General features: G+C 39.9%; 1 protein-coding gene across 2 annotated transcripts in view; it reads left to right on the top strand.

Moving 5' to 3' along the window:
- Nucleotides 1–263: 263 nt before the first annotated feature.
- septin12 (neuronal-specific septin-3) overlaps nucleotides 264–19,845 on the top strand; it is a 99,495-nt gene continuing 79,913 nt past the window's right edge. The window contains exons 1-2 of one of the 2 annotated variants that reach the window (XM_034030382.3): nucleotides 264–584; nucleotides 17,627–18,961. In XM_034030382.3, coding sequence (XP_033886273.3) covers nucleotides 530–584; nucleotides 17,627–18,961 — 1,390 coding nt within the window. In that variant the 5' untranslated portion in view covers nucleotides 264–529. Of the gene's footprint in view, nucleotides 585–2,369; nucleotides 2,449–17,626; nucleotides 18,962–19,845 lie in introns of those variants that run through there. The other variant, XM_059035603.1, reaches the window with a different exon arrangement.

The raw sequence follows: 19,845 nt of genomic DNA, 5'->3' as shown, positions 1-19,845 counted from the left end.
TCCTAAGACAGGCAACTTGGTGCCAGGAGCATGTTTTAACTTCTCTCCAAAGTGTCATAGGCACTGTAAGGTCTGGAGAGGGGGGGGGGGGGGATTAAAAAAAAGGATACAAATAAAATAAAAAAAAAAAAAGAGAAAACCCAGTTTCTTAAGTGATGGGTAGGTGAAGCATGAAGTGTGATCCAGCCAATCCGGGTTTGGGGTTGGGTTTTTTTTCGTTTTCCTAAGGGGAGGAGGCTTAGCTAAGTGCCATTTGTTCTCACTGAGTACGAGAGAGTCAAAGAGACGCTACATTTGTGCCCATTTGGATGTGCAGTTAATTCCACCAGCATAGGACAGCGCTTGTGTGCAAAGCGGTTGTTACTGTTTAACGTTTTTTTTTTATCCAGCTCGGATTATAGTTCAGCCAAGTGAAGATACTGATTTGGAAAATATAGACATTAATTTTCAACTGCGTCTTTTGTAAGGAAAAAAATAAATACAATTGTACCAATTTGGAGAGTTTAGTGGGACCGGCGAATCTGTCAGGATGTCAGACCTGTCTGTGAATGATCATTTGGAGGGGATACTGTCAGACTTTGAGGGTACGTTAATTATGTATTTATTTGTACATACATTTTGCACAAGTAACATAGTTTTACAAATGCGACTTGGTGATTTGTTTGATACTTGTCAGCACTTCACAGTTCCACACTAGCCTACTTATGCAAACTAAACACGCATCGGTTACCGTACTAAACATTTATTTTGTCAAAACATCCGTATTTGCCTGGAGCATGTATAATTGGATTTAAATGTGTTTTGTTATTGTTAATCCCATCGTGAGTAAATTTAATGTATAACGTGTTTACATCTGTAGCACTAGCTGTGCCCTAAATATAGGATCAACTCAGCGATTCCGGTCATTACCATTAACTTTAGCCAGTGGTGTCATTTTCAATCCTTCATGGTCGCGCAGATTACAGTACCCTATGGCCAAATGTATATTCTGTTTGATTTCGTGCGCTTGCAATCCACAGTCGCTGTTTTGTTTTGGGATTAAGGATGCGCTCTTAAACAGATTGACAAAACATCACCTGCACTTTTGAGATATTTCCGATAATTAATACATAATCTGTCAAAGATGTATTTTCCCCCATTTACTGACTGTTTTTTTTTTTTAAATTCATGTTTGGTATGGTAAATAAATGCATCTTGGTAAAATGCTGTACTATGAACGGGTAACATTGTAATTTTCGTTTTATTCCAGTTGCAGTGAAGTTCCATTGCAGAATTATTACCGTGCTCTAGATGTCAGTTCACACAGGAAGCAACAACTTAACAACTTTTTAATGATTATGAATTATTTATATTTGTTTTACCTGTATAGACCCAGGTACAGTTTTGTTGCCTGTGTGACCTAATCGAAACCAGAAAGCAACTCCCCCACCATCAAATCGCTATGCATTTGAAAATCACGTTATTTAAATATAAATGCGCAAACCAACTGTTTGAGTGTATTAGCTATCAAGAAAATAATAATAATAAAAAAAAAGAATCACAGCGGTATTTGGAGACTGTAAACTCCAAGAAAACCCACGTGGTTTCTTGCCGTAGCCCGCAGACAGCTTTTTTTTTTTTTTTTTTTTTTTTTTTACGGTACTCTCTAATTTATAGTGAATTGATTTGCAGCTGTGTTGGAACCGGTAGTGGTAGAAGCATGTTCAGCGAGTTTCTTGTTTAATATTTGGAATGTGCGCACGCAGGATAGGATACATAACTGCACATTTCACTAAAGCACTAAAGTTCTGCCAAGCATTACACTAAGTAATGAACACGCGTTAATTTTTGTTTCTCCTTATAACTGCACTGTTTTTACATGGCATGGAACACTGTTTTCCCTCTAATGTACCGTTTAGTGTCTTCAAATTGCTATGTTTCTACGTCGTAGATGTATTGCATGCAAACAACACAGGGAATACGCAAAAATACACTTTGCCATGTTATCAAAGAAATAGTATTTAATTACAGTCCACGCGTTTAAAAATCAAGGCCTAATCCAAATTAAAAGGCAGACTTCTTAATCAAATATTTTATGTATTTTTATTTTTGTTGCATTCAGTTGACAATTTAATATTTTTTGGCACCTGCTGTCAAAGTAGCAGCAATATTCACTATATGAACTTTTAACCGTCACCGGTGGCAAAAGTGACATCAAACGAGATGCATAGGCATTGCAATTACCGACTGCCCCTCGCTAGGAATTAACTAAATTTGTCCCTGTGTAACATACGGAAGCGTTTAACCCATTAATGGAACCCAGCAGTTTCTCACTAATTGCAGCCATAAGGCCAACGTCTGGTCAACCTCCTATTGACTAAACAAGTCGTTTTATGTTATCATCAGAACAAGGCCAATAATGATAATGCCTCTTGGGAGAGTTTGTAGCAGTTCGCTCAATTGATGAAGGTAAGAGTCTATAATAAACAACACATTTGGTTGAGTGTTGTGTTCATGAAAGAATGATTGCTGACAGGTAGCTGTTTAGCAGTTCCGTATTTAAAAACGGGTCGTTGATTGCCTTCACTACTAGATTGATGACGTGTGAATGAATAGACTGAAACGTACATGGTGTCCCCCAGTTTAAAAGAAAGGAGATGCTGCTACTCTTGCTTATTCACGCACCTCCACTTACACAGGCCATTATTACTCAGGTCAACTTATTAGTGTCATGGTTTACATACACAGAAATGGCCAGACCAAAGGAAGGTTATAGGAGAAATACAACAGCATGCATTTCATGGTGCTCTTGGACCACAGCTTCAACTGGCAAAAAGTGGATTCGTTTTGGTGTGTGGTACACTCCTGTGTTCCTAGGCACTAGGCAAAGCCAAGTGGCTTCAACTGCTCTGGGCTTGGTGGTATTAGAGTATATCACACACCGTGAAGTGCCTTATTGTTCTTATAAAATGGGTTACCTAACAAGGTAAAAAAAAAGAAAAAACGTTTTTTAATTGTCATTTTTATTAAATATCTTTCCGCCTAAAGCTGAGCTAAGAAAAAATAGTTCCATATATATTAACTTTAAAAAATGCATTAATTAAACAAAAAGCAATTTATAGAGGTTGAATTAAAAGTGATTTATTTGATTAGTTATACTTATTGTAATTCTTGGTTTATTCCTTACATTTTAAAGTAAAATATTACTTCCCATTTCAAAAGTGCTGACCCATGGAGCTATGCTGTAACAGCAACACCCCATGTGACCTGTTTTGACCAATCAGGGTAGAGTATTGAAAATACCCATTGTATAAATCATATTAATACAGTTATATCTGCATTGAACAACCTCAAACACGTGGCAAGACAGTTTAAGGTGCACAGTTGCTGAATTATGTACACATAATGACAGGGATGGAAATAATACTCCTATTGCATAGCAGTTTCACCCATTACAGGTTGATTAGCCACAGTGTATAGGTAACAAGCTCAGGTGTGTCTTATTAAACTCAAGAATGGGTAAAACTGCTATGCTGTGGGAGTCTTATTTCCATCCCTGCAAAGATGGTTTTGATTTTTTTTTGTTGTGCCCTTTTTATTACTGCAATTTGATACAGACCTTGGATCCTAACAGGATATCCCTTATTTGTTTGTAGGGAAGTTATTTTCCTTGGCTCCCAGGGAGCTTAAGAAGTTTGAGTCGTTTGTTGATAGATCTTGAAGCTCCTAATAAGAACTTTAGCATCTTTAAGTTAAGTTCTCTGGAGCGACTGCAGCGAATTTTGTATCTACGTGAAAGGCAAACGTTTTAAGTCCAGAAGCTTTCACGTGACCCTATCCGTATGTATTGCTGCTGAAATACTTCCCCTGCATCGTAGACGCCAAAGAAGACAAAGAAGGCTTTGAAGCATGAAAATTTCAAGCCTATCATTTGTGTTGTAACCAGTTTGTGAATAAAGAGAAAAGCGCACAACAGCACCACACAGAGGACATTTAAAAAAACAATTATAGGCAGCTTTATTTTTCCAGAGTAAGTCCCCCCTCTCCCCCAGTATACATTAAATTCACTCACCAGACATACTAGTAACAATGCCTGAAATGTTCTGCCAAGCATTGCCCTTTTTACTGTTGTCTTTGGATGCATTTAACGAACAATTGTAGAGCACAGGATACCACTGCACTTCCTGAATCAACTTCTCGTCTTCCATGTTTATTCCGTATTTGTGTTATGACCTGTGTCAAGTTTATTGATATTACTGACATTGCTTTTGATTGGTCCATTTCACTGTAGTCGCCCACGATGCATGGGAAAAATAGAACACAGTTCTATTCCTGTGGAGTCGCTCGCTTCACCCAGACTGGCGGTGGTGTAGACGCACCCATACATTCCAGTCACTTCTAAATAAATTCTTTGCTTGGGTCGCTTGCCTCCAGTGTAGAACCCCCTTGATAGACCTGTAGGATGATACTGATTAAGATCAGCACACACAAGACTGAACGCACTTGTATGCAATGGGAGTTGGTTTTGGCAAAGGAACTGAATTGGGATACCAAAAAACCTGGACCTGTACCTTGGTTCAGGTGAAGGTTTGTAACTGGATTCTGGCTTGCAGAGACTGTAAAGTGTGTTATTGCTCCCCCTCATTTTGCCCCAGCTGCAAAGAATGAGTTCCCCAGTATTCAGAATTTCTCATATACTGTAATCCCCATTGGTGACAGTCAGAAAATCAACAGGAAGCCAAAGCAAAGGTATCGGTGTATAAAGTTGGGGGGGGGGGGGCGGGGGGGCGGGTGTTAAGCTCAGGTACTGACATGCACAGGGGTACTGCTGGGTGGGCTTAAGACCCTGCCTTCCTAGCATTATGCCCCTGCCTTCCTGCCCTTATGCCCCAAAAGTGCCCTTTTTTATCAGTCTTAAAAATATTGCCAACGACTACTAAAAGATACGCCGGATTTAAAAAATGTTTATAAGACCAATTGAATAGGAAGAAAAGAGGATCTATTTGCTTCTTATGGCTTTTTACCCTATGTGTACCGGAGGCAACACACAGTCCTCATAGTCTCCTCTACCACCAATTGCAATTCTGTTTTAAATTCCACAAATGTGTAAATACTACCTGTAGTACTGTAATATAGCTTTAAATCTCCAGCAAGGACATCTTGGTTTAAATCTCGCAAGCGTGTTACAACCCTCAAATAGAAATATAGGAATTTGCTGCCACTCTGTAGTTTGGGTGGGTTTAAAGTATTCAGAACGAGTCAATGTGAGATACAAGTCAGGAAGGAGGGACTGCATTGGGAATTAATATTTTTTTTCATTGGTTTTGTATCGGGGGTGTTAAAACCGAAAAATCAGAAGCCCTAAATATATGTAATCTATAAACCCGTTGCTGGCCAAAAGATAAAGGCAACAGTTTGAGCAGGACCTTTCAGGAGAATCTTCCGGTTTAAAGCTTCTGTCATGACAGTAGATGAGTTATGGCAGAGCCTTGACGTGATGTTAAGCCCAAGTTAATTATTTGGTCCTAAATTTACACTCCTGCAGGGCATGCACACAAGCAAGCCCAAAAAAACGGATTTCTCTTTGGGAGCCAGACCCGGTGACCGAGTAAAATAAACTAAATCAGTTCAATGACAAACATTTTGACTAGAAGTGAAGACGTTGAAAAAGATGTTGGGCATGGAATGCACAGAATTTAGTTTCTTTTAGTTTTTCTAATCTTCAGCACTAATCGTTATACTCTCCTGACTCTCAGTCCTCTTCCTTCTGCTTAAACCACAAGACTTTTCTTTCTTATTATTTGTTGTGACAATGAAGTCACTGGCCTACCCCATGCCGCTACTGGAGGAAAACAAACAAATTAACTGCTCAATATGGCCATCTTGGAATAACAGTAAAGCATCAGAAGCTACCATTTCCACCTGGACATTTAACACCTCCTGATGTGAACATACTGATGAATTCTGCAGGCTTGGAATGTTGTTGTTGTTGTTGTTGTTGTTTTTTCTAATCTTTCTTGCATTCACTCACCTCTTTTGTGTTCTTGTTATTACCTTGAGAGGGCATGCTTACATGCGTTGCAATGGAAACCAGTAAAACATTTCCAAAGCCAACAAAAGGTAGGGAAACGGCTTCAATATGATCCAGATGGCCGAAAGTATTTTATTTGCATTGGGCACATATACGTACTATTCATGATATTTCAAGAATTTGGGGCTGTAAATCGTTCAGCTTTAACTATATACTGGCACCATAGAGCAAAGGCATGTTTTAATGGGTTGACTACTGCAAATGGAGTATAGGTCAAAGACTGCAGTATTTCAGGATTCCATACCACATTCAATTATTTCTTTCAAATTCAACTACATAAAGACGTTATCTCAGTCATTACTTAGTAAATAATGTGATTCATGGACCAGATTAATTCCCCTTACTGTTATAAGGTAATTTGACCTTGTGCTGCGAACCAGTGTGACATAGTTAAGGCTTTTTAGGTACTACAGCTGAGGACTGAAAGGCAGTGTGGCTTGTTGGTAAGTTACTGGGAGGCTGTGTGGTCTAGTGGTTAGACCTGAGGTACTTGGAGGAAGTGTGGCCTAGTAGATATATAGTGTAGTTCTTCAAGGCAGATTTAGACTCAGTAGCCCTATCAAATGTAATTGAGATGGGTGAGGCACCTGGCCTTGCATAACCTAAAACCACCATGACTTATAGCCACAGTGGCCGTCAGAGGGCAAACCCCTTCATTGTGGCTACTGGTGTAGCCTTCTTGCTGCAGGTGGCTGTGGATACACAGAAGGTCTCTCGTTTGACTGACAAAATAAAAATAAAAGATTGGGTTTCAGGCCCTTTTCCAAAGAGCTCCTGCCATTCCAGCAGGATTTGAAGCATCAGGTCTGAGGCAGCTGATCCTTTAGGACGTGGGGGTTGGGGACATAGATGGGGGAGGGCATGTATCTGTTGTGCAGTTAAGTCTTTCAATACAGCTCTTTGCCTGGGTTAGATGGAGTCTTTGACTTTGTGTTTTTTATTTGATTTAAATAAAAAGCAAGCTTCTTATAATAATTATAATATTCAAGATACCTTGTGTCTTGTAGTACAGTAAGTTCTTAGGCTTGCGTAACAGGAGGGAGGCCGGTGCACGAACCGACGACCCAGCGCAATGCAAGCAAACATGACCACATGAAAAAGAGCCTGCTCGTTTGCATTCATGGTTTTCAAGCATTTATCCTCATCTCATCTCGCCCACAGGGGACAGGAAAGGATCTGTACTGCTAGTGTATCACACAACACTGCCCATTATACATGCACTTGCTCTCATTTTGTTGTTGCCTAAATTTTCGCTGCCAAGGTGACGACATTAGGGCGGATGGTGAGAGCTCTGTTCTACTTTACTGTGATTGGAATCTGACAGTGGTTTGCTGTTCAGGCTCAGTGCAGTGCAACTGGTTATTGCAATGGGGTGAGGTGTTTAAATTATAATGTCAAGTGTGTAACAATTTGTTCATGATTGACCTAGTCTTTTTTTACAGGTTCTGAGTGTGCAGTAAAAACTGTACCACCCACAGTGGTGATTTATGTAACCATTGTATGCACATTATTTCTTATGGTCCCATCTCTACCAACAGTTGACCCACTAGAGCAGAGAAGAAACTAAAGATTTGCGTTAACCATGTTGGTGTGATATTCTGCAATGTGATTTTCTGTATTGTGATATTTTGTAAGTTGCCCTGGATAAGGATGTCTGCTAAGAAATAAATAATAATAATAATAATAATAAACTGTGGTAAATGCATAGTTTAACATGGTAAAACTGCAAAAGTGCCATACAAAAATACTGTGGTAAACTTCTATAAGGGTTGAGCCAATTATTATTATTTCCTGTTATGCTTGTAACCCTGTTCAAGCGTGGATTATACCATTAAACCAGTTCTGTGAGTGCTTTTTGTTTTGTTTTTCTTCTTTCAGATTTAGTGTATAGCGATAACACCGGAGCTATAATGAATAATTTACTTTTTAGTGTAGCTACAAGTTTTTTTAAGCAAGGAAAAGTGAACAAAGGGATACAATAGTAAAAACCTCAGTGACATTAAGTGCCAGGTGCGTCAAATATTTTATGAAAAAGACAGCATTGAAGAAAAGGGTCAAGGCCTTTTGGGGCTCCAGGCCTGGGTTTGCCTGTTTCTGTAGTTAAAACATAAATGGCAGCTAGGAATTCTGTATCCAGATGTGAGAGTAGGTAGGCAGTTTCCACAGGTAAACAGCACAGACCTAATGTTGGTGGTGGGGTGATCACAGTAAGTACCGAAAAGGAATGTACAGATTGGTGGGTTTCGGATCAGCCGGAACAAGTCTCTGCCTGTCTGGAAGAATGTGTGCCCAGGCAGAGGGAGAGGAGAGCAGTATCTCTCACTTGGACAAACTGATGAAGCTAACAGTCTCTCTGCCTCCCAAACTGTAAGACTCTTAAGCACACAATTACAGTACAAAGGCTGGTCAGTTTTTCCAATATTATCCTGCACTCTTTTTTTTTTTTAGTTTGCCAACAGTTACAGTATAGAATACATTGCTTCAGAAAGTTCAATATACAGTAAATGTGACATCATACATGTGACATCAAGCACATGTGCAACTGAACAACCTGACTCTTCCAGGCTCTCCATCTGTATTCTATGTCTATGCCCTAAATTATAAGTCTCTCTGCTGTAACCAGCACAGAGTACTGTGCAGAGCATTATAGGATGTTGCTGTGTAGATTAATATGCAAAGGCTCTTTTAACAGGATCTCTGATTATATGAGGCAGCATTTTAAGATGCAAGCACAGCGTCTCATGTTACAACTAAGATGCACGCTCCTTTTTCATTAAAGGATTTGTGAACGGTGTGTATTATTTACAACAAGCTTATTCCTTACTGTTGCTGCACCCTGTGATCTGCGCATTGTCACTGTTCGTTTTTAACTCTAATCAGCATTTCTCCTAAATGTATTTTAATAACCAACATCTGTCCTAGCTTGAATAAATAGGTGGATGAATCTGTTCATACATAATTTATTCCTATGATTATGTGCATGGAACATTTTAGACCGCAAGTGCAAATTTTGATGACTTTTTCTGAAATGGGGGGGGAAGGGGGGTGGGAGGGATTATGGTTGGGGTTATTGGGGAGGGGGGGCAGTTCAGATGATGAAACATACAAAGAAAAAACTTTGTTGGCAAGAATAATGTGTTCTTTTTTTGTGCTGATGTATGATTTTATGTTTCGATTGATGGAGGGAGTCTGTCTGACCTCTTGGTCAGTGTTTTCAACTGGTAGCTGGGAAGTATGGGTTTCAATTCCAGGTCAGCGGTCGTGTGACTGGGAGGCAGTTTTAGAGGCAATGTTTAGAATGTCTGAATGTAAATCTATTGAAGTTTATCTTTTAATTGGATTATTTAGTTGTTAAAATGGGTTCTCTATAAAAAGATCTTGAAAGACAAATGACCCTACAATTAGGCCAGTAGGGAATGCCATAAGCATGCTTTTGGTTAGTTGGCATGTGAATATTTTAATAATTTCAGTTGCTCTTCATAAAAAGACCGTTGTTAGTAATTGGCTCCAACTCCAGTAAAATGACTGTCGTTGCTAGCCGACCTTGTGTTATCTGCAAGATGCCATAGTAATCAAAGCATTCTTATGTGCATTTTCATCTAAATAGATAATCCTATAGCTGCATTATAGAAGGAATGTTACGTGCCAGTGGCCAGCTGTGCAGAACAGTGTAGAGCTTTCCCAGCTGTCTTTGTAATTTTTTAGAGCATTAACTGGCCTGTTATTCAAATTGTCTGTTGAACTATATTGTTATGATATCTTACTCTAAAGTTGTCTAAATGTAACTGTTCATTCTGCAAATGACACCTCAATGTAGAATAAGAAACTGAAGTATAAAAATGATACATTTATTGGTGTTTTCTGACCACAGTGATGGTAAAGTTTAATTTGCCGAGCTTCAAATTTCACTGGTCTGATTACAAGCATGTCTTGCTTGACTGTCCTCAAAATGGGACGCAGCAGTTTGTAGCCAAAATTTAAGGATTTAATTTTTTCTCTGTGAACAAATATTGATTTAGAATCTTATCAAATTACATAAATACAGTTTGTGTTCTGATTTTTTTCAAATAAATGTATTTGGTACTTAATGGGTTAGAGCAGTTCTATTCTAACCAAGCAAAGCATATTTTTTGTATTTATTTAATCATTTTTTTATTCATAAGTAATGGGTATTCAGGGCAGATTTACCTGAAAAAAAAAAGATAAAGTTAGTAATGAAATAAATAAAATTGACAGAAACAACTTGGTTGCAGGTAGGAGCCTTCCCTTACAAAAAAAGATCAGTTTACCAAAGGGCAATGCCAGCACAAGGGCATCACAGTGGTATCACAGTGGCATAATTTTCATATTTTGACCTATCAAAAGGCAGGGATGGATATAAGACTCCTATTGTATAGTGGTTTCACCCATTCCAGATTTTATTTATGTACTTGATTAGCCCCAAGGTAACAAACTAAGGTGTGTCTTATTAAACTCCTAGTAAAACTAGGAATGGATCAATCTGCTATATAATGGGAGTCTTATTTCCATTCCTACAGCATTCTGCCATAATGAGAATGATTCACAATATATACACACTAGCATTACTGTATGATGGTATGTCTCAATTAACTGTGCTGAAGTCTATTAAAGCCAGTAAATCAGGCAGCATACAGTATGTTTAAATAGCACTGGATTTTCTGGAAGCTGATTGTGCTAAACAGTAGTACAACTATAGAGAGAGGGGAAAAAAGTAGCTGTAATTCTTTTTAAAATTTGAATGAAAGCCAGTACAACCCCTGCTTTTTAAAAATTGGTACTAGAATAAAGAAAAACTGTAATCCGTATTTTTAACCTGAGAGAGTCAGGACTGTCACTGTTTTGAACTTTTGTTGAATTTGATTCTTGATCATCCCTTAAACCCCCTACCACACTGTGGGGTAGATGTACTAAAGTGTTGCGGCTGTCGCAATAGTTGCAAACCAATTGCAAACGAGTCTGAAGTCTAGGGTGAAATGCACTAAACAAGTGCAATGCTGTTAGTGGCTATTTATGACCTGGATCCTGTCACCCATGAGAAGCCATGCTATCCCTGCAGTGGTCACACTATTGTCCACCCTGCATTATCTTGCTTCTGGGTCCTTTTCAGGGGACTGTGGCAGCTGTTCTTGGCACTTCCCAGTCCGCTTTTTCTCATGCATTACCAGTTGTGCTCAATGCATTTGAGGCGAATACCCAAATACCTATTTTCCCCTAAAAGCATAGTGTACTTACAAGCCTTGAAAACACATTTCTATGACATTTCTGGTTTCCCCAACGTGTCGAGAGCAATAGACTGCACACAGGTGCCGCTAACCCCTCCAGCTCATTCTGAGCATCTGTATAGGAATAGGAAACACACCTATTCTATTAATGTGCAGGTGGTTTGTAATTGCGCACAATTTAGCACTGCACCACTGACTAACTTAAATAGAAACTGACAGTATACATTTGGCTTACAGGCTACTCATGATAATATGAATTAGTGGTAAAATGCAAAAAAAAATTTGCTGGTCCCTTGCAATTCATATTATCGAGAATTGACTGTCCTACTGTAAGTATCATAACTTGTCAGTGCGGCACAGTGATCTCTTTTGTGTTAATTGTTAATTGCCTGGCTACTAAGTAGGCCAAGTTAAAATGAATATTTAAAAAAACAAAACAAAACAAAAAAATTCAAATCATTTAGTTTCAATTAAAAATACTATTCGCATTGTACACCAATGTGTGCAATGCAGCAGCATGATTTATTTTGTGTTACCGGTAGCCTACACGCTAAAGTAAAAAAAAGTATGGTAGGTATTCATTTGATTTTACTACTGTGCTGTATACTGTAGGCCTACTGTAGATATTTATATTTTTACATAATGCAATGTGTTATTTCAGCTCAAAGATTTATACAATTAAAATACATTGAGCACTATAAATGTATGTGTGTGCTATTGTATTGTATTTTTTAACAAACATGTCCGGTTTAGTGAGGAGCTACTGCATTATTATGAAAGGCATTTTGATAGACCCACTATAGAATCTGATGGGATTAAACTGCCTTTTATTATTTATTTGAAAAAATGTGACACGACTCTCGCAATGCTAGAGATCTCACTAAGAGGACGCAACAAATATTTAAATGAGTATATTGCGGCTCTCTTCATTAACATATTTTCTCTTGGTACATATCGTCGAAACGGAAATGCGAATTGTGGTGTGTTTGCGCTGCGACTGGCCCATCTTAGTACATCTACCCCTTTGTATTTAACTGCTTCATTTGAATACTGATGTTTAATTTAATTGTGGAAAGCCTTACCGCATTGTATTGAGCATAGGCCTAAACCAATTTATTTAAACTCTCCAGAAATGTGAGTGTCTGCAATTTGAAAAGGTTGTGGTGCTGAGATTTTATTAGCGGATAAACTTTTACAGCTGTGCAATAGATGGGGAGGAGGGATCAGAATTAAAGGTCCAACATTCTTCATTTTCCAGGTATAGAAATACAATTGAATATTCGATACATAATCCTCAGTCTGAGGCACAGCTCCAGGTAAAATGAGGCAGTGCAAACCATAATTCTCTCATGGCGGCTGGTGGTGATGACGGCTTGTTTTTACTGCAGTTACATTTTTTGTGGTTGCTTATGCATTTTAAATTAATGTTGTGATATTCGAAGACAGTACCAAAAACATACACCCACTGGTTCATTACCCCCCCCCCCAAACACACACACACCAGGATGTATATACCTGGTGACTTACTTTATGTATGAACCACTTGTCTGTTTTTCAGGAGTTAATAGGTGTGAACTGGGGAAAATACTTCCCCTAACACCTTCAATTGGGTGCAGAGCAACCTTGGTCAGACAGGTTGCACTTGGTGTGCACTTGGTTGTGTGTTTAGTGTGCAGAACCCCTATTTGCTTTCTCCTGAATATTTTTCATATACAATGTCATAACATGTCTTGCAAGACCCCCTCTCTCTGCACGTCCCAAGCATCCCGGGATGGCGTCATTGTTCCAAGCAGGAATTCTGGGTCAACAAGAAGGTTGGAGTAACTTGACACTCCGCTCACACCACCCCCAAAGATAACCACCCTTTCCATGTCAATTGGCCCTTTGTTTGGAGACGCAGAATCTCTACTTCTGGCCAGGGATAGAGATGAAGGAGATTGTTTACAGTAGGGTTTTTATCCATTGGAAGGGAATAAAACAAGGACCTTGACAAGATCCTGAGCTGCGTTCTTCCTTTCCTGTCATAATATTGTGCAGCGTGTGTTAATTGAGACTTGTAGTAACAAGTTATCAAGCCTGAGTGCTTTCCAAAGAAGAAGAAGAAAAAATAAAACATCTCTGCGTGAAAACAGTTATGCGGTTGTGCCGAGAGACTGGATTCAGATAATTGTGTTTAAAGAACTGTTTGTCACGAGATATTATCAACTGAAAAAAAAAAAGTTCCAGTAATTAGCGTAGGTCTGATGTCTTTTGTGACTTGTGTTGTAGCCAGGGTGACTTGTGCGGAAGCTTGTTATTGCAGCTTTAAAGCTGTCTAGACTCCAGGGACCAGTCCTGGGATACAGTTAAACTCAGTACTGGGGAATCTTGTGTGTCAGCAAACCCATTGAAACAACAGTAATAGGATAAATTGTGCATTAATGCTTCCCAAGTTTGAAAGCAGTGGGTTAAGTTTTGTGTCCTGTGCAGATGATTTCATAAGGGCCTCGAGGATTTTCTTAGGATGCTCTTTTTCTTTGGTTTTCTTGTTTTGTATCGATTATTTTTCCAGCATCAGCCCTCCTGTATAGCTGATTGGCTCTCAGGGATGGATGAGGCATAGGGAAATGGCTGTCGTCATTATTCAGCATAGAAATACATTCCAAACCATAAAATAAATATTTATAGATGGGGGGGGGGGGGGGTTGTTGGATGATTTTGATGTCTTCACATTTCAGTTTTTTTTCTTTCACGCAATAAGTCATGGGTATGTGTTTTTGGAATAGAATGTGCATGATTGGGTCATGATATCGACAGTATTCATATACTGTAACTTACACTATTTGCATTAATTGTGAAAAAGGTACTAGCTCTCAAAGCTTTTAATAATAATTATATTCAGTCTGCACATTTGTGTCTGTTGCTTGATGGAAAACCTCTTGATATCCATCATTGTACTTTCAACAGTTTCTTTTACATGACAAGACTAGACTGCCACACACAGTCCTACACATTACAGGATGTAGACCAATAACAATTACAATATCACTGTGACAGTTCAGTAGGATATATAAAAATAATGTAGTCAAGGGTTTGTTTTCTAAACCCCTCTGGCTGGTAGGGATCTGAAGGAAGGATCACGAAACACCATGGCAAGTTTTAACTGCAGTTAATCCTAACTAGGAAATGGCAATAAGCAACGCATTTGGAAACAAGATAATTATAGGCTTTTCCTTGCCGCCATTGAAAAACGCATTTAGAAATTCCAGGCAATGCAATGACACAATAAGTTGAGACTGATGAAGCTTTATGCAATCTATGGCTTTTCAAAATGATACGGTGTGTATTGTTTTAATCTGGTTCAATAAAAATAACTCCCTTCATTTGAAAGAGCAGGATAGCAGATATTTGACTTGGTCATGAACATGGCATCACTTTTTGGGTCCTTGTGTTTCCTGCAAGCATATCTGGGTTAATATTGAGTTGGTTTTTGGTTACAGGTAAGATAAGAAAAACTCGGAGATGGTTCTAACAGGGTTTTGAAAGAGAATACAAGGGAATTCCTATTTTATGTAGAGAATGGTACAATACATTAGAAACCCCTCTACTTTTGTTTACCAATCGGGAATCCATTCAATTAGTGGGCAAAACAGATAACCTCGGAAACATTGAAAAAACCAAATCGGAGAAATGGAAAAAAAAAAAAAGTTTAAAATAGTTTTAAAGACCTTGATAACTGCAATAAAGCCTATAGCTCGGGCCAGCTATCAGATGCCTTCTAATCAGGGGCCTGTTGCTTTAGGAAAGGTTTGCTACACACCAAACTAGCACACAAAAACATGATATTTTAACATATTTCAGATTTTTATAAAGTAAAGCTTTTTTTTTAGTATAGAGGAACTGTATTTCTATTTCCTACACCAGCCCCCAACCCCCCCTACACCCCCACCCCCCCACCCCCACCTCAAGTCAACTGGCAGAGAACAATGGGCCTCCTTCTTTTCCAGGCGCCTTGGGGCAGCAGCAGAGCCGGGATTACCATCTCCTCCCCTGCTTCTCCCCATCACTCCGCTGAGCCTGGCAAACAGCTGGACCCTGCCATTAGCTTTATTCACCTTCGGCTTTAAACACACAGCTTGCAGCCAGGGCTTGCATTCCATGGGTCTTCTGCCTAGGCGCCCTCTCATTCCAAGTTTTTTTTCAAGTCTGCAGCACTGTCCCCAAATACCCTTGCACTGCAAGCACTTAATTTGTTGGTGTGAAAATATATGCTGTATGTTGTGAAACACATACTGTATACACATACACACACGCGTGGCAGCAGTACTTGTGCAGTCACATACATGCTTAGAATTTTAGAAGCTGAATGTGTGTTTGACCTCAGCGTTAGGTATTGGGTATCAGTGATCATCATTCATGTCGCTGCCTATCTGCCCTTTTCAATTTGGAGACAACCTGAAGATCTCCTTCTTTTAGTTAGTCCCTTTGGTGGTATTCCACTGACACCTTAAGTCAGTGCGTGAGTTTGGGGTTTTCTATAGAAAACATACACTGCCCTTCCAGAGTGACAATCATTGACAGTGCCAGTTGTACATAATTTCTACAAGAGCACAGGTGTTGCAGAGATGCCCCAAGGAAGCAGTGATTTATTTTTATTATTTTAATTCTGAGCTTTAATAACCTGTTTCTAGACATGAAGCACATCTCTAAGTGATGTCATGCAAACATCAAAGGAAGATACAAAATTGCCGCTTGACTTATGCCACTGCATTGAGGAACTGCACTGAAGCTGGGCTTATCTATCCAGTTCCAAGGGAGAGAGACTGTTTTTCCCTGTTTGTCTTAAAAAAGGAACTTTAAAAATTGAAAATGCGGAACTTTCACAAGTTACATGCGACACCTCCTTGCTGGATTGTCATCCTTCAGGAATGCAATGTATTATTTTCCACAGCAGCATTGCAGAATGGCCAATGAATTTGCTATCATTCCAGCTAAACAGGGATTATTCAACTTCTGTTTTATGCAACGATCTCAATCACCATAAAAACCCTCCTTTGCTAAGGTTTACCTCCTTATAAAGGTTTTGCGGTTTCTCTTTATTTTCCCATTCATTTACTGTGGTAGACAATCATGTCTTTTACTATACTTTACCACACTGATTTTTTCCATGCTTGCAAGTGCTTTACCATTCTTTCGCTGTGTTGTACTATGCTTCAAAACACTTTGCAGCACCATTGTATAATGCAGTAAACCTTGAAGGGATCTTTACAAGACTTCTGAAACCATGTAATTTATTAAAAAAAAAGACTTCCGAAACGGTTACTGCTATTATAAACATCATTTAAATTCTGCTTTTGCTTCCCAGGCTTAATGGTGTTGGCCTGGTGTGGTTCAAAGCCTGCTCATTTGTGGCTCTCTGGCAGCTATTTATTGGGTGCTGTTTGTTTAGGCTATCTGTAGAGTGCTGTATGAGAAAGCTTGAGGCTTATTGCTGTGTACACAGTGTGTTCCGGTATGATGAAAGTCTATGGAGCAAGTACTGTAAGAAAGTCTGCGTCTCATCCCCATTTAGTTCAGTGTGTTGTAAAGGTTGTCCATGTCTACCGCAAAGGTCAAGAATCATCCTGCATGTGTATTTATTTATTTTTTTCAAGGAATGCATTCACACCAACGTAATAGATATGGAAATTATTCTGCTAATAGGCAAAGTATGGGCACTAATTTGAAACCTAATTGCCTGCAGTTTGCTTTGGAAGCTGGGACAGTAAACATTTTCTTGGCTGGAAAGTATGTAAAGAAGCATGTATTTACAGGGTGCTAAATGCATATACCATGCAATAATATAGCCAATTTATAAACATATAATCCCACATGGAAGGCTGACAATTCCAGGAGTCGGGAACAAACACATGAAGCATATTATGGTACAGAAAAATAAATTGTCTTCGCTGAAAACCAGTATTTGTCAATATGGGGGTATAAGGTGAAATATAAATACATACCAGACTTCATATGGACATGCTTATATGGCCCAATGGCTGTTTAGAATTATGATATATAAGTAAGCCATGAAAACATTTTCATGCTCAAAACAGGCATTTACATAAATGTAAACAATTCAAATGGATGTCATGCAGTGGTAACAATGTTTGTTTACTGAATTTCTATAATCTAATATAGCAAGAATTTGATAGTAAGTAAGTTGTCAACAGGTAAGACTTGACCGTTTTGCGCTAATTGGACCAGACTTCCACCCCATCAGTTTTAGCAAGACATCAATTTTAGTCTTGATTTAACAACTTTGATATATTTATGTATTTATTTCTCTCCACAGCATTGAAAAGATCCTTCGACATTGATGATGTGGATGATATCCCTACATTTTCTCCCACCTCTCCCCTCAACTCTCCCTTCAGCCCCTCACCCAGCAGCCTTATCCTGACCAAGACCAATGAGGGCAGAGGACCTACCGCCCATGTCCAGCCCACCTACCAATCAAGGATTAGCATCAGCTCTAGCCTGGCCCCCAGCCCAGTCATGAAGAACAAAGTGGTATCCAGCCTTTCCTTCAACCGAGGTTCCATGGCCAAAACTAATGGCAATACTGGCTCCAGCATCACTCGGGTCTCCTCCTTCCAGACCAAGTTCAACCCCAATGGCTTCTCCTCGTCCTGTGGGCCGGGGAGCGACAATGACAGCCTCTATAGCTCCACTTCCAGCCTGGAGTACCAGGCGTCCTCCAAACTCGGCTCCTACGCCAGCCCTCCCCAAAGCCCAATGGGGATGAGCGACTTCAAAGCCCAGCGCATCTGCAGCCCAGCACTGAATAAGTTCTCCTCCCATGGCAACATGTTCCATTCTGAAGTAGAGCCACCTCTCGTCTTGCCCGCAGAGCCCATGGGGGTGAACCACGGTTCTATGCCTTCTCTGGATCTCCACATCACCGAAAGTCGTGGGGCTGGAAATGCCAGATCACCGAGCATGGGGTACCGCAGCACTGGTCCCACTTGGAATGCTGCCTCTCTCAGGCAGAACTCCAGGCCTCTTGGAAGAGAGCCCTGTTTCACTTCTGGTACCCAGTCTCCCAAACCAAAGGAACCCACAAAATTGAACAAGTTTCCTCTGGATCTTGATAACTTGGTGGCCAGACCTCAAGAAGCTCCAAAGGAGGCTTTCCCCAGGCCAGCCCCTAGATCCCACCCCAAGTTGAGCAGCCCCACCAGCTCAACCAGCCCTGCAGTCTCCATCAGCAGCTTGGACACCTTGGCAACCGGGAACCACAGCAAAACAGCCAAAGCTGGCTCCATGCAACCTCTGGGGTGCTTCCAAGTCCCCAGTGTCAGCGAGTCTCCTGTCCCCCTTTCACCGCCCCAGACACCCCAGTTCCGTCTGGTCTCACAGCCCCAAGTTGTGCAGCTCTCTCCTGTAGCTCAGACCCCAGCTGCCCAAGTCAAGGTTACCCAGAAGCCCCAGATCAACAAGGAGCTTGCCCAGGGCCCCCCTCCGCAGAAGGAGAATGTAGGCTCCATACTTCAGAGAATCGCCTCGTTTTCTCGAGCTGACAACACAGGACCCAGGCCAAGGGAGAACAAATACCATGGAAACAAGCAGGAGAGGGAGGAGCCGCCAGGTCAGAGGGAGGCTGAGCAGAGAGTGAAGACGCTGGAAGGTAGGAATTGTATTTCTTTATTAGAATGAGAAATGGGAATTTGGATGATGAGGTACTAAGTGTTGTTTATTAAAGGCCTGCAAATAGACACTGCAGTTTAGTTTACACATTGTCAGATTTTTTTTTTCCTCAGTCCCTAATGAAAGGAAGTCTGTACTTGTGTTCTGGTTGAGAAAACAACCATCAATTAATTTAAATGACTCTCTCTGCAATACAGTGATTAATTATATATACATACCAGGACACATTTTTCACAATATTTTTCAAATGTTTGTGTTGCAAAAAAAAGTGTGCTTCTAAATAGATTTTTGTATTCTACTGTAAAAAGGATGACAAAAAGATTATTTTGGTATCTGCGTTGAAACTTTGCACATTGGCTTGAATTAATGTTTTAACAAATACGTTTATAATGTGCATATCAATAACCTTCCAATTGCTTGCAAAATAATCACTTTGACACAAACGTATTCAGAAATGAAGAAGAACCCCTTTCATGACCTTGCTTTGCTTCATAATGGCTGTACATGTGTGGAAAAGTACATCTTTTAATGTGTTTAATCATTTTTCTTTGAAAAAACAAATCAATGTGTGTGCGTGTGCACTGCCTGTGTCTCTTGTCCTTCTGGCTGTCATACCTCACAGCCCCTGCAAGCTGGGACACGATGACAGCACTGATCTCCTTGATAAGAGTGAAGCAGCACACATGCAGCAGGCCGGGCGGCGGCCCTCCTGAGCTCCGGAATGTTATTTTTGGACCACAGCCACCGGCTTTTATGGTGTGCAATTTATAATTTCCAGAGGAAGAAAAAAACAAAAAAAAAAACGTATTGGCAACTCTGTTATCTAAAATATGTGAAGCTGAAGGAACTCTCTTGACATACTCC

This window comes from Acipenser ruthenus, chromosome 13 (genome assembly GCF_902713425.1).
Source record: "Acipenser ruthenus chromosome 13, fAciRut3.2 maternal haplotype, whole genome shotgun sequence".
NCBI lineage: Eukaryota > Metazoa > Chordata > Actinopteri > Acipenseriformes > Acipenseridae > Acipenser > Acipenser ruthenus.
The sequence above is the reverse complement of the archived record's forward strand: the minus strand, read 5'-3'. Positions and strand labels throughout refer to the sequence as shown.